Raw genomic sequence first — 23,609 nt, forward strand, 5'->3', positions numbered from 1 at the left:
AGGGCAGCTGGAGCGGGAGCGTTGGTGGTGGTGATGTTGGTGGAAGCGATGGTTGAGGCGATGGTGGTGACGGGCGCGGAGGGTCGAAGACCGGCCGGTTGAGTTGCGTCCTTCCCATGATTCCCCTCGCCTGCTGGATTCCGAGGGAGCGGGATGGGGTCGGACTGAGCCATCACACCCGAGGCAGGGGGAGGGGGAGGGAGGGGACAAGAGATGGAGGAGTGGTCGAGCGAGGCAGAGGCAGACGGCGGCTGCTGCTGCTGCTGCTGGTGCTGGGGGTGGTCCAGGCTCGGAGGCGTCGCTGCTGACACGGGCGGCCCACGAGTCGCTGATGTCCGACGCGTCCGGAGTGGAGGAGTGTTCAACCCATCGCTTCCATCACCTCCATCACTCCCACCACACACCCCGTCTCCTCTCCCCTTTCCCCTCCCAGCAGCAGGATGGGGGGGAGGGTTACTGAAAGGGTTTGCCGTGGCGGGGGAGTGGGCGGAGAGCGACGAAGGGATGGGCGCGGCTGCATCCAACATCCACGATCGTCGCACGCCCCCCAGAAATATGCTGGCGGTGGAATTGCTCAACTCAAAGTCCAGATTGGGATCGCCCGGCGATTAGTTCCCGGCGGAACCATCGTGGCATTTCCGGGGAAAGAGTTGGGGGCGAAGGAACAGGAGGGGAGACAGAAGGAACTGTCAGATTAACGAAGGAAGAGGCAAATGGGGAGGTCCTGTGGGGAAGTGCGAAGTACTGTGAGGAGAAATTGACGTCTGTTTGTAAGAAGCACCGTTGGGGGTCCCCGCAGAGAAACAACAACAAGCAGCAGCAGCAGAGGCGCACTCCTCGGAGCCGAACAGGAAAGATCCAAAGAGCAGCGGAACAATCCTCGCGCCCGGCAACAGCTGATGTGCGTCTCTCTCAGCCTCCAGGTGAGTGAGGAGTGGAGGGAAGACGGCGTGGGAGCGCATGACGGCGAGTCTATAGGTCTAGAGGTCTGGTCTGGTCTGGTCTAGTCTAGTGGGATGGCGGCGTAGTGAATGGAGATCCGCCACCCAGAGCATCCCGGTGCTGTTGGCTGCGGCGCCGTGAATTGGACGGGTGGATGGATGGATTCTTCACAGGTCTCCTGGCTGACGCAGAGAGGAGGAGCCTTGGATGGGGACTGTACTGTATAGCAAGCAGTGAAGAGGGGGGGGGGGGGGTGGAGAGCGCGAAAGCCGACCTGTCAACTTCTCCTACTTATTAGGGCAGCGGGAAGTCATGCATCGAATCCTCTCTCCAGGGGAACGAAGATTCGACGCAGTTTTTCCTCCCAGACAGCCGCATAGGAAATGATCCAGTCGAGTTATTCTTAGGAGTGCCCACCCGGCCAGGCGCTGAATGCGATGCATCGACTTGCTGGGTTGCCGGATGCGTGACAGACCCCCCCCCTCCCCCCGTCTGGAATGTCGATCCTGCAGGGGAGCTCTCCGTTTGTTCGCCCTGTTTGTTGATGTGATATGATATGCCCGGTTATATCTATCTACTCCGTATGTCCTCCGGCGATGGAGGACGACCCCGGACACTTGGGGATGGCCTCATGTCTCTCCGTCTGTCCGTCTGCCTTTTGGCCCATCCTGTGCTGACTGACCTCGGTGCCTTGCCTTGCTTTGCCTTGCCTTGCCTTTCGGCCCTGAGATGAGGGAGTGCCAGTTGTCGGCTCTTGCTGTCTGCTGGCTCCAGTCACGACCGGAACAAGTCACGGAGCAGGTTGAGGGGGAGGTTGTCTCCAGACCAGCAAAGCCTTTTATCAGCGAGCCTGATCGCAGCTCTGAATTGGACTGGACAGAGATCTAAGCCTGTGTTTCAACTACTGCCCATAAATCAGAATAATATACCCATACGATATTATTATTTAAGACGGCGGCGCTGCTCTCGCTCCTGCCCGAACCGGTAAGATTAATCATTGCCTTGTCGCATCCCCCGCTTCCATCATTCCATGGTTCTCGTCGTCTTTTCCTCTCTCTCTCTCTCTCTCTCTCTCTCTCTCTCTCTCTCACAACATCTTCTTTTTCTCTTCTCTCTCCTCCTCTCCCTCCTCTCCCTCCTCTCCCCCTCTCCCCCTCTCACTATCCCTCTTTCCCTCTCTCAACCCCCCCCTTTCTTCCTACATCTCTCCCTATTCTCCTTCTTCTTTTCCTCCTCCCATCTCAACACCATCCGCCCTGCTGATCCTCCCCAACCAACTAGCCGCCCTTTTAGCGCCTGCACGATTTCGGGTTGCAATCCTGACCGCGAGATCGTCGCCCTCGTCGCTCCTTCATTGCATACGGACCGGACACCAGCGCATCCTGGCCTGGCAGTATCCGGCGGCTCGCCTTCGACGTGCATACACGTCAGACCGCGAATCGCCCGCCGGTTTGGGGATCGACTAGCTACAAAGTCGATAGTTCATTCTCCTGCCGAGAGCTCTGTCCACCGCGATTAATTAATATCCACCGACGGAGCACCGTCTCTCGGCTCTCCATCCTGCTCGGACCCATCCTAATCCTCTCCCGCCTGTCCACCGCGGCCCAGATTCCTCCTCCAACATTCCTCTGCTGCCCGCCATTCCCTCGACTGCGATCCACGGCCTCGCACTCGACTTCCTCGTCGCCTTTAGGCCACAGTACCCGGGAGGGCGGCTTGCCCATGTCCGGCGCAATTCCTCCCCTCCCAACCTGGTCCTCGCAACTCCGGTCGACTACCCCCACTTGGGCGCTATAATCCGTCTCCCTTTCGTCATCCCTTCCAATCCATCCGCACCACCTCTCCACTTCTTTCGTATCCCCCAGGCTTCAAAATGGCTCTTTCAGCCCCTCCGCGGGGGGTGACACCCGGAGACCTTCTCCTCGTCGTTCGTAAGTGGACTTGTGTTCCGTCATCATGTGCGACCCCGCCGGTCTGTGCTCTGGCTAATTGACTTTCCGCGCGTCAGATGATTTCGATGCGCGTGGCCCCGACGAGCTGACGCTACGCCGCGGCGACAAGATCGAGCTCGTGGAGCTGGACGACGGGTTCGGCGATGGGTGGTATCTAGGGAAGGATTTGAACACAGGCTCCACGGGCCTTTTCCCAGGAGGTAGGATGCAAGCGCCGACCCTGCTGCAAAGCGTTACTGACCAGGCTTCTCCCTGTGCAGTCTACACCACTACGGCCCCCCGAATCCCCGTCAGACAACGGGCGGATGCGCCTGAAACCGCATTGGGCACGGATTTCGGGACGGATTCGGAATCGAGCCAGCTGGAAATTGCAGACCCAGTCTCCTTGCCTAGGAGCGGCGAGTCGACCCCGCACGTCTCGCGCCATACCAGCGCGTCGTCTCTGCGCGCCCCAGACCTGCAGGGGGGGCCAGTCGCCCCAGCGCTCTCCCCCAAACAGCCCCAGCGTTCCAGTTCCTCGCCGCTGCCAGCCTCGAAGATGAGTGTCGACATCCAGCAGTCCATGCGGCAGAGCGGCCACCACGTCAACGGCCAGGACAGCCCCGTGATGAACGAGACGCTCAGTGTCATTGACGAGCACATCACCGACCTGAGCACACCGCGCCACAGTGTGACCGCCCAGGAGCCCAAGATCCTGAACGATTCCGCCAGTGAGTACAGCAGTCACTTCGAGCACCGGATGTCCTACATCAACGGGCATGAAACCGACGAAGAGGAAGAGAACCAGCCGCGCGAGGAACAGGTCCGGCGGTGGACGCCGGCCGAGACCGCCAAGCAGCTGCGGCAATGTGGCGTCGAGGACAAACACTGCGGGATCTTCGAGGAGCAGGAGATCACCGGTGATGTGCTGCTGGACATGAACCAGGACTTTCTCTTCATGAAGGAGTTCGACTTTGGCGTCATGGGCCGTCGTCTGAAGACCTGGCACAAGATTCGAACCTTTCAGGACGAGGTCAAGGGCGTCAAGCCGCCGACCCCCCAACCGCGCGGCTCGGTGGCCGCCGTGCCAGGCCCGCCTGAGGAGCGCGCAGTCAGTCGTGCCAGCCATACGGGTCCGCTGCTACCTCGCATCCCGACTCTGCGAGGGTCTAGCGGCACGCAGCACCCGCGCCTCGTCAGTAGCAGCATGCAAAGCACCACCAGCTCGCCGATCACGCCGCAGACCCCGACGTACATGGACCACTCCCGACGACCATCGGCGGCCTCCATCCGGGAGATCAACCATTCGCGCCGCCACTCGTCCATTGACGCCACCAACCGGTACTCCGGCCTCGACGGGTCTCCGGGCTCAAACAAGCGCGGATCGTTCGATCGCGGCTGGACCCTGACCGGCGGGGGACAGCGACTGCCGACCCGTCCGGGAACGGCGGTTGGAACGTCTCACGAAACGGGGTTCTTTTCTCAACCCATCCACCACCCGACCGGGTCCAACGGGTCCGATCCGGCAGTCGTGACCGACGACCTGGATCGGGGGTACTTCTCGGGACCCGAGGGCGATCTGCGCAAGAACCGGCGCCTGCTGCAGAAACGGCAGTCCGTGACGGGCAGTGCCGAATCGCGACTGGGGAACTTCCCGGAAGAGCAGCTCCGCGTGGGCAAACGGCACTCGCGCATTGGCAGTGTTGACTCGATCCGGGAATCGGCGCAGCAGATGTCCCCTCTCCCCAAAGCGCACACCACTCCGGCGCCTAAGGGCCGTCTCCGCAGTCTCAGCACACGCATGTCCGACCGTCGCGGTCAGCAGTCAGCGCCCGCGTCGGCAGTGGAGGAGCGGCCGTCGGGTGCGCTGAGCTTGTTTGGACCGCTGTTTGGCAAGTCGGAGAGTGACTCGTCCCGCTCGACGCCTCTGCCCCAGATCAAGGGCGCTGGGCCCAAGTTCCGACGGGCGATGGGCCTCCGGGCCATGTCCGACGTGGTTGCGAAGGGCATCGACACCTCCACGCCGCCTCCGGCATCCCCCGTGCGGGACAACGACCCTTCGTCGGCCCGGACGGGGTCGACCACGCCGTCGACGTCCAAGAGTTCGGAACGCCACAGCACGGACGGGTCGAACAAGGCGGCGGAGGGCGGGCTGTGGCCTCGCTCGCGCCCCTCGGTCAAGGCGAACGTGAAGTCGAAGAAGGACACCAGCGCCTACACGCGCGGACTGGAGAAGAAGACGCCGCAGGAGCAGACGGCGGGCTGCGAGTACTCGGGGTGGATGAAGAAGCGGTCGTCGAACCTGATGACGACGTGGAAGCCGCGTCTGTTTGTGCTGCGAGGCCGTCGTCTCTCGTACTACTACTCGGAGCAGGACACGGAGGAGCGGGGGCTGATTGACATCACGGCGCACCGGGTCCTGCGCGCGGACAACGACCCCATCGTGGCGCTGCATGCGACGATCACGGGCTCGACGACCTCGGCGACTCCTGCCAACGCGGAGGGGCCGCCCGACAAGGCCGCGTCGGAGTCCCGTCGGGGCAAGACCGGGAGCGGGCCGTTCTTCTTCAAGCTGGTGCCGCCCAAGTCGGGGACCTCGCGCACGGTGCAGTTCACGAAGCCGGCGATCCACTACTTCCAGGTGGACAGCGTGCAGGAGGGGCGGCTGTGGATGGCGGCGCTGATGAAGGCGACGATCGAGCGCGACATGGAGCTGCCGGTGGAGACGACGAACAAGCAGCGCACGGTCAGCCTGAAGGAGGCGCGGCAGATGAACCAGCGGCCGCCGGCGCTGATGACGGGGGTCGCCGCGGCGGAGGTGAAGGAGGAGCCGAAGGAGGAGGAGGAGCAGGCGGAGGAGGCAGCGGCGGAGGAGACGGAGCGGGAGAAGGAGAACGGACAGGGGCTGATGATCCGGGGGGTGGATCTGGACGAGGAGCCGGAGTCGATCTACGTGGATGCGGAGGAGAAGCGTCTGTCGAACCCGCTGGGGGGGCTGGAGATGGGGGGGTCGTTGCTGTCGGAGATGCGGAACTCGCGGTGATTTTGCTTGCCAGGTTGGCGTTTATGTGATATACCCTTGGATTGTGAATGTGATTGAGGATGAAATGGATTCCGTATGGGTAGACACTGTAGAGATGTGTAGAGATGTGTAGAGATGTGTAGAGATGTGGGGGTGGATGTATAGGATGGGGATAGGGTCCAGACGCTAGGATACTCGCCGGATAGTTAGACCCGACCAGCCAGGGATCGACGGGCCGCGTCACGAGTTGGTTCCGACGGACTTCCTGGCCTTCTTCTTCTTCTTCTTCTGTTCATCTACTCACCACGCAAGATGCACCCCTGACATCCACATTCCTTTTTATTTCGGTCGATTCGATTCAACTCAACACACTCCTTTACAACCAGATACTCCTATCACCTATGCGCCGCCAATCCATGCCGCCCCCATGTTCGTCCTCCCTGTGCGCGCCCTCCTCCGCCTCGCCCTGGCCGTGCTGCTGCCCCTCGCCCTGACGAGCACGCTGTATCTGTACCTCTACCCGGTTGTGCACGGCTGCGCGTTCCCTCGTCCCGGTGATCCCAGCCCCGATGGCCATCCCCTCCTCCACCCCCCGCACCTGTCGGCGTCTTTCCGCGCGACGCTGTACGATCATCTCTTCAACACCCACACCCAAGATCCAGACAACGCCCCCTTCCGCTTGCTAGTACTAGCAGACCCCCAGTTAGAAGGCACCACCTCCCTTCCCCCCCCTCCCAACGCCTCCCCGCCCGTCTCCGCTCCTACTACTTCGACCTCCTCTCCCAACTCTCCCACCAACCGTCCCGCATCCCCCGCACCCTCCGCTCCGTCCTCCGCGCCCTCCTGGCGGAAGATATCCCGCGGGCTTTGCGCGGCCTGCGCAAGCGGCTCGATCTGTTGGGAAATGACTACTACCTGGCCCATGTCTTTCGCGCCATGTGGTGGTGGAGTAGGCCGACTCATGTTACCGTGCTGGGGGATTTGGTGGGGAGTCAGTGGGTTGGCGAGGAGGAGTTTGGTTGGAGGGGGGAGAGGTTCTGGGGGAGGGTTTTTGGGGGGATGAGCAAATTACAATCGTTTTCAACTGGTTTGGGGGATATTGGGGAGAGGGATACTGGGGAGGGGAATCCTGGGGAAGGGGATACTGGGCATACTGGGCATACTGTCGAAACCCTCGGGGCCGACGCCGACTGGTCCCACCGCATCATCAACGTGGTCGGGAACCACGATGTCGGGTACGCGGGGGACGCGAGCGAGGCGCGCATCGCTCGCTTCGAGCGGGTGTTTGGGCCGGGGAATTGGGATGGGCGGTTTGAATTGCCCGGTTCTTCCTCCTCTTCCGGTGAAAGTGGTGAAAACCCCCCCAGCATCCACCTCATCAACCTCAACAGCCTCGTCCTCGACACCCCCGCCCTCTCCCCCACCACCCAATCCGCCACCTACAACTACCTCAACGCCCTCCTCACAGAAAGAAGCCACCCCGTGGAAGACCGCCAAAGCTTCACCCTCCTCCTCACCCACCTCCCGCTGCACAAGAAAGCGGGCGTGTGCACCGACGCCCCCTACTTCAGCTTCCATGACGAGGACGACGAGAAAGGCGGGGATGGCGGGCCGCGGTTCTACAAGGGCGGGTTGAAGGAGCAGAATCATTTAAGCGAGTATGTTAGTGGGAATGCGGTCTTGGAGGGCGTGTTTGGGATGACGGGGGAGGAGGGCGCCGTGGATGCGGGCAGGGGAATGGGTTGGGGGAGGAAGGGGCTGATTTTGACGGGGCATGATCATACGGGGTGTGATGTTGTGCATTTTGTTAGGAGGATTACTGGGGATGGGGATGAAGATGAGAAAGAGGATGATGATGAAGAAGAAGAAGAAGAAGGAGAAAAAAAGAGCTGGAAATGGGACGCAGTCCGATACCAGGGCAGCGTCTCCGCTCCTGCTCCTTATGATTCTTCTTCCCACTCCAACTCTACCTCCTCTGAGGCCGCGCCCGCCATCCGCGAAGTCACCATGCGATCCATGATGGGCGAGTACGGCGGATACGCGGGCCTCCTTTCAGTGTGGTTTGATCACGACCGCGGCGAGTGGGAGTACGCCATCCAGATGTGTGCGGCGGGCGTGCAGCATATCTGGTGGGCGGTGCATGTGTTGGATCTGGTGACGCTGGGGCTGGGGGTGGTTGTTTTGCTGATGGGGAGGAAGTCTGGCTCTGGCTCTGGCTCTGGATCTGGATCTGGGTACTGGTCTGGATTTGTAAAGGGCAGACCACCGAAGACGAAGACGAAAGAACAATAGATATAGAATAGAAGATGGAAAGTGGGTAGTGGATAGTGGATAGTGGATAGGGGATGATAGGAGGATGGGATGTATAGCGTCTGCATTTCATACTACATATATGTATTATACAGATATAGATGGCCTTATAGCATTACACCATTAAAATTAGCATTAGCATTAGCATCAGCATCAGCATTAGCATTACGACATGTATACTAACCAGCATAACCAATAAACAGACTATCTACCCTACCACTCACTCCATACTGATATCTCGTAAACATGCTGTAACTAGTTATCTACTTATCTAGGTTGAATCATCCAGCATAGATATAGCATCACCGGATATCAAAGTAGTTATCGGTCACTCCTTACTACTATACACTCTCTAGTTACCGAGACCAGGCAACGTAATGGTACTACGAGAGGATATAAACCCTAGGGGAGATGGACTAGATACAGACAGACTATGTTACTAATCTACTCAAGAAGCAGTTTAAATATTTTTTTTTTAATGAATCGTTTTCATTTTTGTTGGTCATACTTGATGCACACCCCATGATTCCCGACTGGTATCGTTCAAAATCGCATGTCACTCCGCCTGGTAAGGGCCAATTTACATGACGACACCGGAGTTGGAAGCGATACGCTGGATAGAAGAAAAAAAAAAAGGATTAGTCTCAATCGATACATACAATATATGAGATGATATGATCATTCATATATAGAATATATGAATAGACGGGGGATGGGGATAAGGGTTGGGGCAACTCACAGGCCAGAGCTCAGCAGCCTCCTTTCCAACGGGACCAGTGATGGCGGAACCCTTCATCTCACCCTTGGCGTTGACGATCTATTAATCAATCATGTTAGCATCATCATCATCATCCATCCAGACAAATAGTAAGACGTCTGTCGCAGGCAGTCCGATTGTCTTGTCTTATCCGACTATCGGACTGCCAGCGCCAGACATTAGGGGGTTTGCACGTACAACACCAGCGTTGTCCTCAAAGTACAGGTAGATACCGTCGGGGCGTCTCCAGGGCTTGCTCTGACGGACGACGACAGCGGGCATGACCTTCTTCCGGAGCTCGGGCTTTCCCTTCTTGACGGTGGCCATGACCATGTCACCGACACCGGCGGCGGGGAGACGGTTCAGGCGAGCACCGATACCCTTGACCGAGATGATGTAGAGGTTCCGGGCACCGGAGTTGTCGCAGCAGTTGAGCACGGCGCCGCTGGGAGGATGTTAGTCTTTCTGTCTGTATTTGTCTGTGTATGTGTGGGTGTGTGTGTTCGGTGGATGCGATGGTGTGGATTGGGTTGTGTTGGATGGATGGATTGTTCTGATGTGTGTGTGTGTGTGTGTGTGCATGTTGTATTGTGTAGGTGTGATATCGATCCGACATTCGATGCAGATAGGCATAGGTATAGGTAGACAGGCGGGCTATTGGATTCGGAGACGGAGAACATGAACATACCAAGGCAGACCGAGCGTCATCTTCAGCTTGTTGCCGGAGCATCCACGACTGCACAGAAATCATTAGCTTTTTGCGTTCCCCCATCATCGAGTTGTGCCGTTATCATGCGCAGTCGCAGACATCCTCCAGATTTGAGATTTGAGATTCGAGATTCAAGATTCGAGTTGAGAAGTTCCGATCCGGGAATTTCATTGCGCATCCACCTCTTCCTCCCACATCCATAATGGGGGGTGTTTTTTTTTTTGCCCCAGTATATCTCATCTCATCTCATTTGATCTCAAACGGAGACCAACTTTCAACATTCCCAGATCCCAGATCCCATATCCCCGCGTATTCTGCCTCGTTATCTTTCTTCCCCCCCCTCCCCGGACCTTCCCTCTTCTCTCGACTCTCAAATCTCGAATCTCGAATCTCGCTTCTCGCTTCTCGCATCTCGTGCTTCTCGCAATCGGAAAAAACTCACCCTCTTCCAGACATCTTGGCTGTATGTCTCTAAACTTGTCGGATAAAGTTGGGCGAAGGGGGCGACGGGCGACAAGAGATCGAAGGGGGGAGGTCGAAGAGTTGGGCCCGGGTTTCGATTTGCTTCTCGCTTAGTGTGCGTCGTGGGTAAAATCTTGGCGGTGAGGCCCCCATTGGCTGGCCCGTTGCCCTAGACCTAGGCTGTATGCGGTTAGACGGTCACATGACTGTTTGATTACCTGACTAAGTGAACTGACTGGCTAGTTAACTACTTTAACTAGTTAGTTAAGTAGTTAGTTAGTTATGAGGTCTGGTTCTGACTAAGGGAGGGTGCTGTTTCCGCTATTCCTGTTTGGATCGCTTCACTGCTTTACTTGCTCTGCACTCTGGATCTAGATACTCTGTGCTTAACTACGCGACTACGCTGTCCACTGCTTACTGCTTACTGCTTACCGATGACCGCCAGCTATAGTTATCTCATGTTCATTGTTACAGTAAATAAAAAAAAATCAATCGCCCTGCTCTCGTAATGTAATGTTCATGCGAATCGAAAGCTCTCCCAAACACCATCCACCCCGTTGCGCCATTCCCTAAAACGAGTCTACTCCTCGCTCTTCGTGGGCTCCTCCGCTGCCGCCTCCGTCGTCACCTCCTTGGTCTCCGTGCTGCGCTCCTGTTCGCTCGCCGCCTCGTCCTTGGAGACCTCTGGCGTCTTGCTCTTCGCCTCGCTCGTCTCCGCCGCCTCCGCCGGTTTCGAGGGCTCCTGCTCCGCAATCGAGGGCTCTTCCACAGGCTCCTTCGCCGGTGATGGTTCGCGGGGTGCCGATGTGGGTTCCGGCGTCTTCTCAGGTGCTGGGCTGACGCTGGGCTTCTTCTCTTCTTCCTGCTCCTCTGCGGCGGGTTCGGCAGTCGCCGCTTCGGGCACCTCATCACCCACGTCCTCCATCATGGTGTCTTCATCTTGGGGCTTCGGGGACGGTTGCCGCGAGATCGGTGCCGATGGAGCTGCCTGGTCTTGTCCGTCCAGCGCCATGTCGGTCTGCTCTGTCGTGGAGGCCTCCTCCGCGCGGGACGGCGGCTCCGCAATAGAAGGTGTGCCTGGCGCCTCGGTCTCTGGCTCGGGAGCCTCGGTCATCTTCGCATCTCCAGTGTCCATATCGTCGTCAGGGATCGAGGACGCATCCGCCGGTGTAGCCATGCCGCTGTCGAGTCCAGAGTCATTCACGTCGAGGTTCCGGTAGTTGACTTGGTTCCGTCGGCGGATCTCGCCCGGCTGGCGGCGAACGCCGTTGGCTGCCGCCTCGTCCTCGTCCTCACTGTCGCTGAGCTCACCGGGCTTCTCGATGTACTGGTCGAAGCGGCGCTTGGTGTAGCGCTTGTCCTTGTTCTCGTCCTCATCCAGGTCGTCGAGGATCGCATCGGCCTCGTCATCCATGCCCTCCACCAGAGGCTCGCGTGGCACGTCAGTCATCTGCACAGAAGGCGCGAAAGCAGTCCGCTTGAGGTTCTCCACGACCTGCGTGCGGATCTTGTCCAGATATTCTTTGGTGTTGGCGTTGTCCATGTTAGACGGACGCACATCCAGCTCGTAGTCGGGTGCGAAGTACTAAACCGGTCAGCAGAGTCGTAAGAGCTGCAAGGAAGACTTACCTCATAGTAATCGTTGTACGGGAGCTCCGCCACGAGGGTGTCTCCGACCAGGATACCGGTTTCAAACGCCCAGGTTCGTGCCACGTTGCGCATCGTGTAGCCACCACCGCCGAGAATCATAGTGGGAAGGTTGAAGCTCTTGACAAAGTTCACACAGTTGGCGTGGCCGCGCATACTCAGGTTGAAGCATCCCAGCCGGTCGCCGGAAAGACTGTCGCCACCGCACTGGAGCACGACGGCTTCCGGTCGGTACCACTCCATAACGCTCTTGATAACCGGTTCGAAGATACTCTTGTATGAGATGTCATCAATGCCGTCGCGGAGCGGGAAGTTGACGGCGTAGTGCTTGCCCTGGCCCACGCCAATATCGCGCAGTTCGCCGGTTCCCGGGAAATACTCGCCGTACTTGTGAAAGGACACAGTCATCACACGGTCCGTCGTGTAGAACGCCTCCTCGACACCATCTCCGTGGTGGACGTCGATGTCAACGTAGAGCACGCGCTGCTTGAAACGCAGCAGTTCCAGAATACCCAGGACGATGTCTGCATGGGTCAGCGGGGTCCCTCAAATTCTCCGACGGACTTACCATTCACATAGCAGAATCCACTGGCCTCGCTCTTCTTAGCGTGGTGAAGACCACCCGCCCAGTTCACGGCAATGTCGCACTTGTTACGGTTCAGCCGCGCGGCGCCCTCCATGCTGCCTCCTGCACTGATCCCGCAGAACTCGAACAGCCCGTCAAAAACCGGGCAGTCGTCACCGACGTTGTACTTGCTCTGCTCCTTCGAGTAGGATTCCATGTTATCCGGGGTGACCTTGGAGAGAAAGTCGATGTACTCGTCGGTGTGGAATTGTGTCATTTCGTACTTCGAGGCGGGCTTCGCACGCTGTCGAATGTGTTAGAGCGCTTCCTCAATGAGCCAGAATCGCCTCACTCACGTAAATCTCCATCTTCTTGTAGAGGCCATAGTTCATGACCAAGCTGTGAGCCATCCTTATGCGATGGGGCTTCATCGGGTGTCCCGAGACGTAGGCATAATTTCCGACATCCGAGTCGTAGAAGTAAGCGACCTTTTTGCCGCGATCACCAGATCCATTGGTGATCGGGTCAATAGGAGCCGCCGCGAGAGAAGTCATCTTGAATCGATTGTGCGGGGCAAATCACCCTGAGCAGTTGGAGGGTAGGGCTCTCTCAAGCGCGGTGATTTCTCGGTCTTGCGATGATGTTGCAGTGAGACGAAGGAGGGGATTGGGACGCCCGGATAGATGAGACGATGTGGGAAAGGGAGTCGGAGCAAAGCCCTCCGAAAAAGTTCAGCTGGAGATTCCTGACAATGGGGGAACAGGCTGCATTCGCGAGAACCGGGGCGAACAATCGATCAATGGATGGAGGAAGCGAAGGGGAGACGAAAGGCGGAAGGCGGAAAGGCGGGAACCCCGAGCTGGTCACCGCCTTCGTCAGGCTTCTTGGAAGCTCGTCGGTCACTCCCTCACCACGCCTCCAATTGCGCTGCTCCATCTGTGTTCCTCCTCATCTCTTCTCCCTCCATCCTCGCCTCTCCTCACTTTGAAACGCCAACACCAACATCAACACGAACATAATCGCCATTAACACCAACCCTTCCCAGCCCCCCATTTCTCCGTCCCTCCTACTCATCCTCCGTGGAGCTTCCGCGTAGGAAGTGACCTTGTCTCACTCCCCTCTCCATCTCTCGAATTCACTCGCCATTCAGCCATGGACCGTCTCAACCGAATGCTCCAGGCCGCCCAAGGCATGGGCATGGGGGGCGGAGCTCCTGGTACTGTGAGTGCCGACCTACGTGATCTATAACCTATAGCCTATCACGTCGACCTTACCTGCATCCATACTGAGTAGCTGTCTAGGACTCCCCCAACCTCATCGATAACTCCGAAACCGTCCACATCTCCTCGCTCGCCCTGCTGAAGATGCTACGACATGGTCGCGCCGGTGTGCCCATGGAAGTCATGGGTCTGATGCTGGGAGAGTTCGTCGACGAGTACACAGTCCGGGTGGTGGATGTCTTTGCGATGCCCCAGAGCGGTACCGGTGTCAGTGTCGAGGCCGTGGACCCGGTCTTCCAGACCAAGATGATGGACATGCTCCGGCAAACCGGACGGTAGGCTTACCCCCCTCCCCCCTTCCTCCCCCATTCAAGCTAAGCGTTCACAGCCCGGAGACCGTTGTTGGCTGGTACCACTCACATCCCGGATTCGGCTGCTGGCTCTCGTCCGTCGATATCAACACCCAGCAGTCCTTCGAGCAGCTGACCCCCGCGCCGTGGCCGTCGTCGTCGACCCCATCCAGTCCGTCAAGGGCAAGGTCGTCATCGACGCCTTCCGTCTCATCCAACCGCAGACCGTCGTCATGGGCCAGGAGCCCCGCCAAACCACATCCAACCTGGGCCACCTCAACAAGCCGTCCATCCAGGCCCTCATCCACGGTCTGAACCGCCACTACTACAGCATCGGCATCGCCTACCGCAAGACCGGCCTCGAGGAGAACATGCTGATGAACCTGCACAAGCACGTCTGGACGGAGGCGCTGCAAATGAAGGACTTCCACGAGGAGGGCGAGCACAACGTCGAGCGCATGCAGCAGCTCGTCAGCCTGGCCGAGGGCTACGAGAAGCGCGTCAAGGAGGAGACCGAGCTCACCAAGGATCAGCTGAAGACGAGATACGTCGGAAAGGTCGACCCGAAGAAGCGTACGTTGCCACTACTGTCCCTGCCGCTTCTGCCACTGATCTTACAATACTAACGCTCTGCAGACATCGAGGACGTGAGCCAGCAGCTGATCGAGGACAACATCGTCGCGGTCTCGCGGCAGATGATCGACAAGGAGGCCTCGGTGGCCCGGCTATCAAACGGCAAGGGCGGCCAGAACGGCAGTGGCATGGAGGTGGACGAGGAACTATAGACGTGACATACTGTTCCATAATGCAACCGTTGAGCGAGTCTGACCGACGCCTCAATGAATGACGTTACATGTATATTCTCAGTACGATTTAACCACTCGATCACGTACGGCGTTAACATCAGACATCGCGTCAGTAGAAGCGTAGCCACATTCTAAGCAAACAATCTATATGCATCTATATGATAATATATGTCCAAAGTCTACTCCCCCTTTCAAAGCCCGCAAATCATGTTCACATCATCATGCCAATCATCATAAATCCAGCCAGGGCAGCGCCTGCGCCTGCGGCAGAGGCAGAGGCAGAGGCAGGGAAGCAGCCTGCACACGCGCCCACTCGCGTTCCCGCTGCTCTCTCCGCTCCCGCTCCAGCTGATGCTGCTTCATGCGCTCCTCCTGCTCCCTCAAGCCATGCGGATCATCACAATCCTCCTCGCCATCATAATCCGTCCAGCCCCGTTCGGGCCCCCACGCAATCTTCTTCCCCGCGGCCCTCACCTCCTGCAACAACCTCTTCATCAACGCCCCGCTCTTCCGCACAGATGGCCACCCATCAAACTCGACGAACTCCAACGCCGGCACCGCCGCCAGCACCTTCTGCAACAGCTCCCCGGCAAAATCCGTATAAAACCCCTCGGACACCCGGAACCCCTCGAAGACCGGATGCGACGGATCCACCTCGATAAACAGCTTGAACGTGCGCACCCGCACCATGTCCTCCAGCCCGAGACTGCGGTCCACCGTCCACGACGCCGGCGGCGCCGTCCAGCTCGACCCCAGGATCAGCTCGATGGCCGCGATCGACCGCCGGTATGTCGGCGCGATGGCCCGGATCGTCGGCATGCGCGAGTAGTCCTGCAGCGGGAAGAGGCGGAACGTCTGCATCGAGAAGAAGTGGTCCGAGGCTTCTTCGTGCATGCGCTTCGAGGTCAGGAAGAGCGCGAGCCGGTGCGACGTCGGTGATATGAATGGGTTCCGCTTGCTGGAGGCGCCCACGCTGCCGGTGAACCGCGTGGTTTGTCGCCGCCGCGGCGTGAACAGCACGTAGCCGTAGATTCGGAGCCGGATTTCCCCCGGCAGGTCGAAGAACCGGAACGGCGTCAGGGGTTCTTGTCGTCGGCGTTGTCGTTGCCGCGCGCGTGGCTTTTTCTGATCGCTCTTTATTTGGTTGGCGGGGTCGTGGAGGTGGATTTTCTCCAGCGCGGCGGAGAGGGATGAGGACATGGTGGGTGGCGTGGGTGGTTGATTGATCTGGTGGTGGTGGTGTGGAAAAATGCAACCGTCTAAGAAGGAAATAATGATACGCGCGATACGAAAGGATTAAACCCGGACTTTCAGAATCAGGAAATAAACGATCGTTTGGGTCTGGTTCATGCCATTATTGCATTAAGCTGGATACATACAACTCGAGGGAGTGGCTCGCCGAATTACGTCCGGAGAAGAGGCAATCGGACTGTCTGTCTCCCACTAATGGAGCTGCAACTGCAGGGGGGACCTTTGCTGCGGCTCTTGGATGTGGGATGTGAAGAGGATCTTCATCGGTCTCCCCAGCTAATACAACCCGGCATGCATGGAGAAAAAGCCTGAAGGGTCAAATTTGTGCACCGGGTACAACTTTCTAATGTGAAGAAGAAGAAGAGAAAAGAAGGGGAAAGATCCGGTTTTATACTCCGTCGTGGCCGCTGCACTTCCGGTGGCTGCCGCCCGCCGCACCGCAAGCGTGAACTTTTCCCGGTTGGCAGCACCGACTAATTGGCTCCGACTCTGACGACAACCGACTGACTGACTGACTGACTGACTGACTGACTTGACTGTCAACGGCTACCTCCCTGTCGCCTGCTGCTCCCTCCCGGGCATGAGTACTTTCTCCTCTCGTGCCTGTCCATAGATGCCCTTTCTCCCTTCATCATGCTAAGCCGTGCCGTCCTGCCTCTGACGAGGCCGAACGTCCTCGCCTCGACCGTCCGCGTCTCATCCCTCTCCTCCCAGTCCCGCTGGTACGCAAAGGTCGGCAAGCCCAAGGCCCCCTACAAGCTCCCCGACTCCGTCAAGGCCTCCAAGCCCGACCAACCGCCCAAGGCTCCATCCCAGCAGCAAGACTACTCCGCCGACCAGGCCGAGTTCGATGCCGCCAACACCTCCCAAAAAGCCGCCGAAGCTGTGAGTTGAAGCAGACTGGGATACATTTGAATCATGATCTGACCCTTCCCTCTCAGTCCGAGTCCGGTTCCACAGTGCCCCAGCACGATGCTCCGCAAAAACCGCTCCCCGATCTCACCCAGGGTATCCCTTCCACCCTGGCCGCCGAACTGGAGGGCCGCTCGAAGAACCGCGGACCTTTGAACCTGACGGAGGACGCGCGTGAAGAATACGATGAGGGCGGCCGCGGCGACGTCCCCCCCAACTACGAGTCTTCTCTCGACCGCAAGCGGGCCCGCATGGCCAACCTGATGTATGTCGCGTTCCTGCTGGCAGGCGCCGGTGGTGTGGCATACCTGGGACGGAGCTGGGATTCGGAGGAGGAGGAGAGAATGCACCCCACGATCCCCTCGGGCTGGGGTCTGGGACTCTGGTACAGCCGGGCCAAGGCTCGCCTCGGCGACCTCACGAGCTACTACAAGGACCCGGCGTTCCCCAAGCTGCTCCCTGACGAGGACCCCAACATGCGCCAGCCTTACACGCTCGTGCTGAGTCTGGAGGACCTGCTGGTGCACAGCGAGTGGAGCCGTGAGCACGGATGGCGCGTGGCCAAGCGGCCCGGTGTCGACTACTTCCTCCGCTACCTGAACCAGTACTACGAGCTCGTCCTCTTCACCACCGTGCCCAGCATGATGGCCGACCAGGTCCTCCGCAAGCTCGACCCTTACCGCATCATCCGCTGGCCTCTGTTCCGCGAAGCCACCAGATACAAGGACGGCGAGTACATCAAGGTGTGTATCCCCGATCACGTTGCACACGTCGTCGCTAACCGATTAGGATCTGTCCTACCTGAACCGTGACCTCTCCAAGGTGATCCTGATCGACACCAAGGAGGAGCACGCCCGCCTGCAGCCCGAGAACGCCATCGTCCTCGACAAGTGGAACGGCAACCCGAAGGACAAGACCCTGGTGGCGCTGATCCCCTTCCTGGAGTACCTGGCCGGTATGGGCGTGGAGGACGTGCGTCCGGTGCTGAAGTCGTTCGAGGGCTCGCCCATCCCCGTGGAGTTCGCCAAGCGCGAGAAGGCCATGCGCGAGCGCTTCGAGAAGGAGCTGGCCGAGGAGCAGAAGAAGCGTCCCCGCAGTGGAATGGGTAGTTTCGCGTCCGCGCTGGGGCTGAAATCCTCGCGCACGCTGGACGGCGAGCAGTCCCCCTCGGAGGGCCTGGCGCAGGGCAAGATGCTGTGGGACCAGATCCGCGAGCGCGGGCAGAAGAACTACGAGCTGATCGAGAAGGAGATCCGGGAGAACGGCGAGAAGTGGTTGTCGGAGATGGCGGCCGAGGAGGAGAAGGCGCGTCAGGAGCAGATGGCCATGATGAAGGGCTCCTTCACCGGCATGTTCGGTGCGGGTGGCGACAAGAAGCAGTAAACTCTTTTCCTTCCTTCTTGACGGTGCGCTCTCTCGGTCCTGGGCGCCGGACACGACTTTTTCTCTACTCCGTTGGTTATTCGTAATGTATGTATACTCGAGGCGCGCTTTGTGATCTCGGGATGGGATTAACATTAGAGGGATTCTGGGGCTCCTGCACATGATGGGGGTCCGTTGTAAAATAGCATCTGGTTGTGGATTTGGTTTGCGTGTATAAATTGAACAAAGTTAACCCAATACTAATGCATGTTGAGGGGTGGTGACTCAAACTGGCATGCCGATGTAACTAGTAGCGGTGGTATATATATATCTCCACCTGGGATGGTACTACTACTTTACCCCAACCTCAACCACAATCACCACTGAAACACCCATTCAACTTGAACTAATTCATCATACGAACAATGCAACCATAGCAACCTACTTTGTCTACATACCCCGCAAATCAAACAACAGTACAAGTAACCCAACCAGATATATCCTGAACGCCATAAAGTTACACATCTCATCCAGCCATCCAGCCATCCACCACCCCATATCTACCTACACCCATATACCAACACCACTCACCTCTCCATTTATCCCAGAGAAGACCAGACAAGGAAATGCTAAATATGGCAGCACAGCAGACAGCCCAGCCGGCCATCGAACAGGGACCAAAGCACCGTTGCGTGGCTGCCATCATCCATGGAAGGTTGTGTTTCGATGCAGACAAAGAAACGGTGGATCGAATCTCGATCGCGACTTCTTATCGGTCGGCCAAACGTGGGGGGGGGGGGAGATGAGTCAGCCAGGGCGACCAACCAGATAGCTCCGATTCGTCCGGGTCGTATTTTTATCCCCCGGCGCTTGACCGCTTTGGGCGTCACCCGGTTGGGCCGGAGACTGTTGTAAATTACCACCAGTAAAGTGTAAAGAACTGTTGTCTTGTGCCTTGTCTTGGTCTTGTCTTGGTCTGGTCTTGGTCTGGTCTGTTGTCTGTCTGTTGTCTGTCTGTCTGTCTGTCTCATCTCTTCTCCTCTTCTCTATCCAACTTCCCATCCCCAACCCCATATTTACTTCTTCCCTCCCTAACTCCCTAAACAGACCATGCACTGACTGCATCCCACTTCATCTCACCAACTTCCCTGGTCATCTGAAACTGTCCCGTTTCAGACGTGCCCGTGGTGCATCCAGGCGATCTCCGGGGCTTTATTGGCGTCCCGACGAAGGCAACACAGCCACCGGCCTCGCTCGTTGGCGCTTCCTCCGCCTGCCTGCCCACCTGCTCGCATCCTCCCCTCGGCTCTCGCCCCTATGTCTGCCAAAAAGATGCCCGTTCTGCTCAATTGATTCTGCGCCGTCTGCATTTGTCTCAGCAAATGTAGACCCTCGCCCGCTGTTTACACACCCATCAAACCATGGAGGAGGATGTCCGGCTGCCCACCCCGGAGTGCCTTGGCGGCCCCCATCCCCATCCCGAGCTGCGTCCCACCACCGTCACCGTCAAACTGCAGCACGACCCCGACGCCCTGAAGAAATGTCCGCTGCTCACCACTGCCGACCAGAACCGCGCCCCCTTCTCCCGATTGCCTCGTGCTGTCATCGAGCGGTAAGTGCTCCTGCTTCCTTGAGACCCGTCAAGCATGACCATGTGATGGACCGGTGGCCTGATGGGCGACATGTTAACGGAGGACCCAGAATCCTCCATCTCGCGGATGCCAACACCTTTGCGTCGCTCGCGCTGCTGAATCGGAAGTGGAGGCGCATCTCCGACTCCCCCTACCTGTATGCACATCATCTGGCCCGATGTCCGTCCTTTGCCTTGACGCAGAAGGCGACCGGCGTCGGCGAGCCGACCCACCCCGGGGATCTCGCGCAGCTGAAGCAGCTCTTCGGCGCGCAGATCAGACGGAACACGTTCGATGTGCTCCTCAGGCCGCGCAGGACTCTGGTCAAGCTGACCTCGACGTCCATGAGCTCATCCACCGCCTTCCCCCAGGGCGAAGCGTTCCGCTTTGCCTTCTCCCCCAACGGCCAGCTCATCCTGTGCATCAGCTCCTCCCGGATCGTCGTGCTCGACGTCACGTCGGATCCCGCGGTGGTGAAACATGAGCTGAAAACATGGAGACGCCCGTTGAACGCTACCATTGTCGACGATGGGTCCCTTCTGGCTGTCGTTTCCTCCAGCCATCAGGTCAATATCTACCGTCTGACCTGCGAGGAAGCAATGCACGTCCAGGATCTCACGTTGAACGACGTCCCTCGGACCCTCGCGCTTTCCCCGACCGGCGGTGTGCTTGCCATTGCGTACGATGATCGGATCGAAGTGCACGCGGTCGGTGAAGGGGCTTTGGCCACCGAGCGAAGAGCGGTGCGGTGTTCCGGGGTCGAGTCGGTGTCATTCTCCTCCGACGGGGACATGCTGCTCGGTACCTCCGCTGACCGCTGCAACGGCGGACTGGTGAACATCACGGTCCCATTCTACACCGAATCAGAGGCCGAGTACTCCCCGAGAGACGCCCAGATCCGCATGTGGACGACGCAAATCCTGTTTCCAGACGTGACCACGGGTTTCAGCCACGCGTGCCTGCTTCCACTACATGCCGAAGGGGAAGGCAGCTGGATCCTGGGGTTTGACGAACAGATAAGCAGCTTCCGGGCGTTCGGCGTGAATAACACAAACTCAGGCACGACGTTCTTTGTGAGCCCGATGGCTGACGACGGGCTGCGGGAGTCTGCGCCCACGATGCTACCTACCGTTGACGACATGGGCGAGCTGGCCGCGCTGGGCTTCGGAAATTCCGGTCTCTGGGTGTATGGCGTCCCCGATCGTCTCGATATCGCCCCCATAGGGACCGCCACACGGGTATATGATACGATAGAGATGGGACAGAGCCATTCGATGGAGGATACGGCTCGAGATACTTTATTTCGACTACAGCAGTCCATCCCAAAGCCAAAGGTCTTGATCAACGGCCACAAAATGAGCGACATGCCCGGGATGACAGCGGCGCGCTGGGTGCGCCATCCCAGCTACACGGCTGACCACCGCAGACTGGTGGCCGTTGCCCCTGGTGGCATCAGTCCGCCAACCATTGGCGAAGAAGACGTGCCCGTCGACGGCGGACGGGTCCTCCTCCTGGATTTCGAGCGCTCTGCAACGAACGGGGGTTTGACGGAACTCAACATCGAGGTTGGGGACGCGGAGCCGAAAATGCTCAACGAGCCCAACTCCAGCCTGGACACTGAGGTCGAATTGGAACGCAGAAGGACGCGGCTGCATCGTAACGCCGCCTCACCGCGGGCAAGGGCTTTGGCTCGGGAATCATATCCATCGGCCAACTCGGTCATCCACGCGCCTCCACCCAACGTCCGCCGGAACAGCTCGTTCTTCTCTGGCTCGTCGAACGGTGATGTCCAGGCGATTCCGGATTCACCATACGATAACACGCAGCCGCGATCGCGGGACACACTGCGTCGTGCAGCCACCGCCGCGGCCCGGGGCCGTGGACGGTATCATTCAGACAACTCGCAAGGCCAGAGACCGGCCACGCAGGTCTTCCAGGTCCCCCACGAAAGCGACGCTGAGAACTGGGTCCCTCCCCCACCCCCCTACTCCAGCGTGCCCGAAGCCCCTCTCCCCGATTACCTGAGACGAAGCCTCCTTCCCTCACACACGGACCCTATCCGTCGGGTTGGCGACGCCCCCCCGAGATCCGTCGACCTCAGACCAGCCGCCTGGAAAACATGGTGGAGGAGCCGCCCCCCCGAACCTCACTGCAGAGACTAAACACCATCACCGGCTCTTTACTCGCATCCCGCATGTGGCGGAACACGCGAGCCGTCGACGGCCCTGAGTCCCGCCGACACAGCATGTTCCCGCGAAGACGACGCAGCTCCGTCACCGGCTCCTCGCCCAACCTGCACGGCCCCAACGGACTGCAGATATACCTCCCCCCCCGCACGCTCTCGCCGACTCCCACGCCCACATCGAGCCGCAAGCCTTCCCCAACGGCTCCGCCCTGCCAACCCACACCCTCGCCATGCCCTCCACCGTAACCATGCACCAAGTCCAAGTCCAATCCCAAGCCCAGCAATCCTCATGCCACCGCCCCACCCCAACACCAACACCCTACGACGTCCTCCCCGAAGAGTCCACCCCAGACCAAACCGACTGGCAGGACTCCCCCGCACACCCCACCCCGCAAACACCGTTCATCCTCGACAACTACAACTACAACTACAACTACAACTACAACCTCAACTACAATCTCAACTACCCCTACTCCCTCAGCTCGCCCAACCTCCTCTCCCCGTCCTTCCCGCACCCCGAAGCCATACCCGGTGGCGTCGGCGGAGTAGAATTAGCAGCTGGAGCAGAAGCCGGACCAGGAAGCGGCGGAGTGGGAGCAGGAGTAGGAATACGACCAGGAATAGGAGCAGGAGAAGGAGGAACCACTACCCCCCGTTCCTTGAACCCCAACCCCTACCCCTACCCCTACCACCGCCCCATCGACCGCCGCACGCAATCGCAATCGCAAGACGTCCGACTCCCGCCTGGCGGCATCGCGCCCCTGAATCGTCGAGCCAGTACGGACCCCACTCTCTCGAGTAGCTCCCAGGCCGCGGCGCATGATCTGTGGCGCAGGCGCATCGAGGAGTGGAATGAGAGGACCATTTATGAGAGGAGTAAGAGGCGGAGTAAGTGTGTTGTTATGTGAGGGGTTTGGTTTGGGTGGTGTCGTGTGTATGTGTGGTATAGTATGGAAGGGGGCTGTGCTATCGTACGTTATGGTTATGTTATATGATTGGACGGACGAAGAGAGTTGATGTTGATCCAGAGGATAGTCCCTAGACGGGATGGACTCGGTCGAACTGCGATGAATGGATGGATACGTTGGGAAAGGGGCTGGCTTGGTTTGGTTTGGCTTGGTTCTGGTTTGGTAGTATCTAGTTTTAGTTCTCTTCTCTTCTGTTCTTGTCGTACATATACCCCCCCCCAAAAGTGGACATATAGGGATGGATATAGGGAGGGATTGGTTTGTAGAAATGATTATCTAGGTTGGGTTAAGTTGGGTTAGGTTAGGTAGGAGATCACGGAATGAATGGATTATGAATTTATCTATTTATGTATGTATGTTTTTGGATATTGGGATCTTGGATATGGGTATTGGATTGATTCTTTGGCTTTGGTGGGTGTATACTAGTATAGGTATAGTACTATATGGGTATACTATGTAGGTATAGTATAGGTACTATACTATATAGGTTTAGTATAGGTATAGGTAGTATATATATTGGTACTTTATAGTACTAGTATAGGTAACTATCAGGATATGTACAGGGATGTATACTTTATA

The 23,609-nt window shown here is 58.3% G+C and overlaps 9 protein-coding genes across 9 annotated transcripts; 5 read left to right on the forward strand and 4 right to left on the reverse strand.

Annotated features, from left to right (window-relative positions):
* Window positions 1-385: 385 nt before the first annotated feature.
* BO70DRAFT_358565 (uncharacterized protein) lies at window positions 386-1,164 on the reverse strand (the record flags this gene model as incomplete). Its single annotated transcript, XM_025542323.1, has 1 exon — window positions 386-1,164. A coding segment is annotated over exon 1 (268 nt), but the record flags the coding sequence as incomplete, so codon positions are not given.
* A 1,651-nt stretch (window positions 1,165-2,815) lies between these two features.
* BO70DRAFT_349622 (putative polarized growth protein (Boi2)) lies at window positions 2,816-5,916 on the forward strand (the record flags this gene model as incomplete). The annotated part of the gene is made up of 2 exons (XM_025541656.1): window positions 2,816-2,873; window positions 2,951-5,916. The coding sequence occupies 2 exons, from the start codon at window positions 2,816-2,818 to the stop codon at window positions 5,914-5,916; spliced, it is 3,024 nt and encodes a 1,007-aa protein (XP_025403577.1).
* A 285-nt stretch (window positions 5,917-6,201) lies between these two features.
* BO70DRAFT_384664 (uncharacterized protein) lies at window positions 6,202-8,499 on the forward strand (the record flags this gene model as incomplete). The annotated part of the gene is made up of 3 exons (XM_025545674.1): window positions 6,202-6,519; window positions 6,591-8,129; window positions 8,481-8,499. Exons 1-3 carry the CDS (start codon window positions 6,323-6,325, stop codon window positions 8,497-8,499), a joined length of 1,755 nt encoding a protein of 584 aa, XP_025403578.1. The 5' UTR covers window positions 6,202-6,322.
* Window positions 8,500-8,663: 164 nt separating this feature from the next.
* Window positions 8,664-10,230, reverse strand: BO70DRAFT_358569 (60S ribosomal protein uL14). Its single transcript, XM_025542324.1, has 5 exons — window positions 10,114-10,230; window positions 9,651-9,698; window positions 9,161-9,407; window positions 8,945-9,022; window positions 8,664-8,818 (listed from the first exon to the last, which is right to left on the reverse strand). The coding sequence occupies exons 1-5, from the start codon at window positions 10,125-10,127 to the stop codon at window positions 8,786-8,788; spliced, it is 420 nt and encodes a 139-aa protein (XP_025403579.1). The 5' UTR covers window positions 10,128-10,230; the 3' UTR covers window positions 8,664-8,785.
* Window positions 10,231-10,588: 358 nt separating this feature from the next.
* On the reverse strand, window positions 10,589-13,135 carry rpdA (histone deacetylase RPD3). The gene is made up of 4 exons (XM_025542325.1): window positions 12,702-13,135; window positions 12,349-12,649; window positions 11,763-12,304; window positions 10,589-11,718 (listed from the first exon to the last, which is right to left on the reverse strand). Exons 1-4 carry the CDS (start codon window positions 12,897-12,899, stop codon window positions 10,714-10,716), a joined length of 2,046 nt encoding a protein of 681 aa, XP_025403580.1. The 5' UTR covers window positions 12,900-13,135; the 3' UTR covers window positions 10,589-10,713.
* A 124-nt stretch (window positions 13,136-13,259) lies between these two features.
* Window positions 13,260-14,845, forward strand: BO70DRAFT_358572 (proteasome regulatory particle lid subunit RPN11). Its single transcript, XM_025542326.1, has 5 exons — window positions 13,260-13,566; window positions 13,647-13,900; window positions 13,954-14,014; window positions 14,089-14,488; window positions 14,552-14,845. Exons 1-5 carry the CDS (start codon window positions 13,498-13,500, stop codon window positions 14,698-14,700), a joined length of 933 nt encoding a protein of 310 aa, XP_025403581.1. The 5' UTR covers window positions 13,260-13,497; the 3' UTR covers window positions 14,701-14,845.
* A 4-nt stretch (window positions 14,846-14,849) lies between these two features.
* BO70DRAFT_358573 (uncharacterized protein) lies at window positions 14,850-16,159 on the reverse strand. Its single transcript, XM_025542327.1, has one exon. It carries the CDS (start codon window positions 15,919-15,921, stop codon window positions 14,953-14,955), a length of 969 nt encoding a protein of 322 aa, XP_025403582.1. The 5' UTR covers window positions 15,922-16,159; the 3' UTR covers window positions 14,850-14,952.
* A 304-nt stretch (window positions 16,160-16,463) lies between these two features.
* BO70DRAFT_358574 (protein translocase subunit TIM50) lies at window positions 16,464-18,576 on the forward strand. Its single transcript, XM_025542328.1, has 3 exons — window positions 16,464-16,857; window positions 16,914-17,627; window positions 17,674-18,576. The coding sequence occupies exons 1-3, from the start codon at window positions 16,606-16,608 to the stop codon at window positions 18,265-18,267; spliced, it is 1,560 nt and encodes a 519-aa protein (XP_025403583.1). The 5' UTR covers window positions 16,464-16,605; the 3' UTR covers window positions 18,268-18,576.
* A 735-nt stretch (window positions 18,577-19,311) lies between these two features.
* On the forward strand, window positions 19,312-23,571 carry BO70DRAFT_376891 (F-box domain protein; the record flags this gene model as incomplete). The annotated part of the gene is made up of 6 exons (XM_025545156.1): window positions 19,312-19,858; window positions 19,948-21,943; window positions 22,122-22,950; window positions 23,468-23,486; window positions 23,524-23,528; window positions 23,561-23,571. The coding sequence occupies exons 1-6, from the start codon at window positions 19,668-19,670 to the stop codon at window positions 23,569-23,571; spliced, it is 3,051 nt and encodes a 1,016-aa protein (XP_025403584.1). The 5' UTR covers window positions 19,312-19,667.
* Between the last annotated feature and the right edge of the window lie 38 nt (window positions 23,572-23,609).

Source organism: Aspergillus heteromorphus, assembly GCF_003184545.1.
Source record: "Aspergillus heteromorphus CBS 117.55 chromosome Unknown BO70scaffold_2, whole genome shotgun sequence".
NCBI lineage: Eukaryota > Fungi > Ascomycota > Eurotiomycetes > Eurotiales > Aspergillaceae > Aspergillus > Aspergillus heteromorphus.

Bases quoted from the DNA above. Each gene is read 5' to 3' on its own strand.
- BO70DRAFT_358574 (XM_025542328.1), top strand. From the start codon at position 16,606: ATGCTAAGCCGTGCCGTCCTGCCTCTGACGAGGCCGAACGTCCTCGCC. The intron at 16,858-16,913 runs GTGAGTTGAAGC...CTTCCCTCTCAG, and splicing joins CCCAAAAAGCCGCCGAAGCT to TCCGAGTCCGGTTCCACAGT. The intron at 17,628-17,673 runs GTGTGTATCCCC...CTAACCGATTAG, and splicing joins AGGACGGCGAGTACATCAAG to GATCTGTCCTACCTGAACCG.
- BO70DRAFT_358569 (XM_025542324.1), bottom strand. The intron at 9,023-9,160 runs GTACGTGCAAAC...ATTGATTAATAG, and splicing joins TTGAGGACAACGCTGGTGTT to ATCGTCAACGCCAAGGGTGA. The intron at 8,819-8,944 runs GTGAGTTGCCCC...TCTTCTATCCAG, and splicing joins AGGCTGCTGAGCTCTGGCCT to CGTATCGCTTCCAACTCCGG.
- BO70DRAFT_358572 (XM_025542326.1), top strand. From the start codon at position 13,498: ATGGACCGTCTCAACCGAATGCTCCAGGCCGCCCAAGGCATGGGCATG. The intron at 13,567-13,646 runs GTGAGTGCCGAC...GTAGCTGTCTAG, and splicing joins GGGGCGGAGCTCCTGGTACT to GACTCCCCCAACCTCATCGA. The intron at 14,489-14,551 runs GTACGTTGCCAC...AACGCTCTGCAG, and splicing joins AAAGGTCGACCCGAAGAAGC to ACATCGAGGACGTGAGCCAG.
- BO70DRAFT_358573 (XM_025542327.1), bottom strand. From the start codon at position 15,921: ATGTCCTCATCCCTCTCCGCCGCGCTGGAGAAAATCCACCTCCACGAC.
- rpdA (XM_025542325.1), bottom strand. From the start codon at position 12,899: ATGACTTCTCTCGCGGCGGCTCCTATTGACCCGATCACCAATGGATCT. The intron at 12,305-12,348 runs GTAAGTCCGTCG...TGACCCATGCAG, and splicing joins TGGATTCTGCTATGTGAATG to ACATCGTCCTGGGTATTCTG. The intron at 11,719-11,762 runs GTAAGTCTTCCT...TGACCGGTTTAG, and splicing joins CGTACAACGATTACTATGAG to TACTTCGCACCCGACTACGA.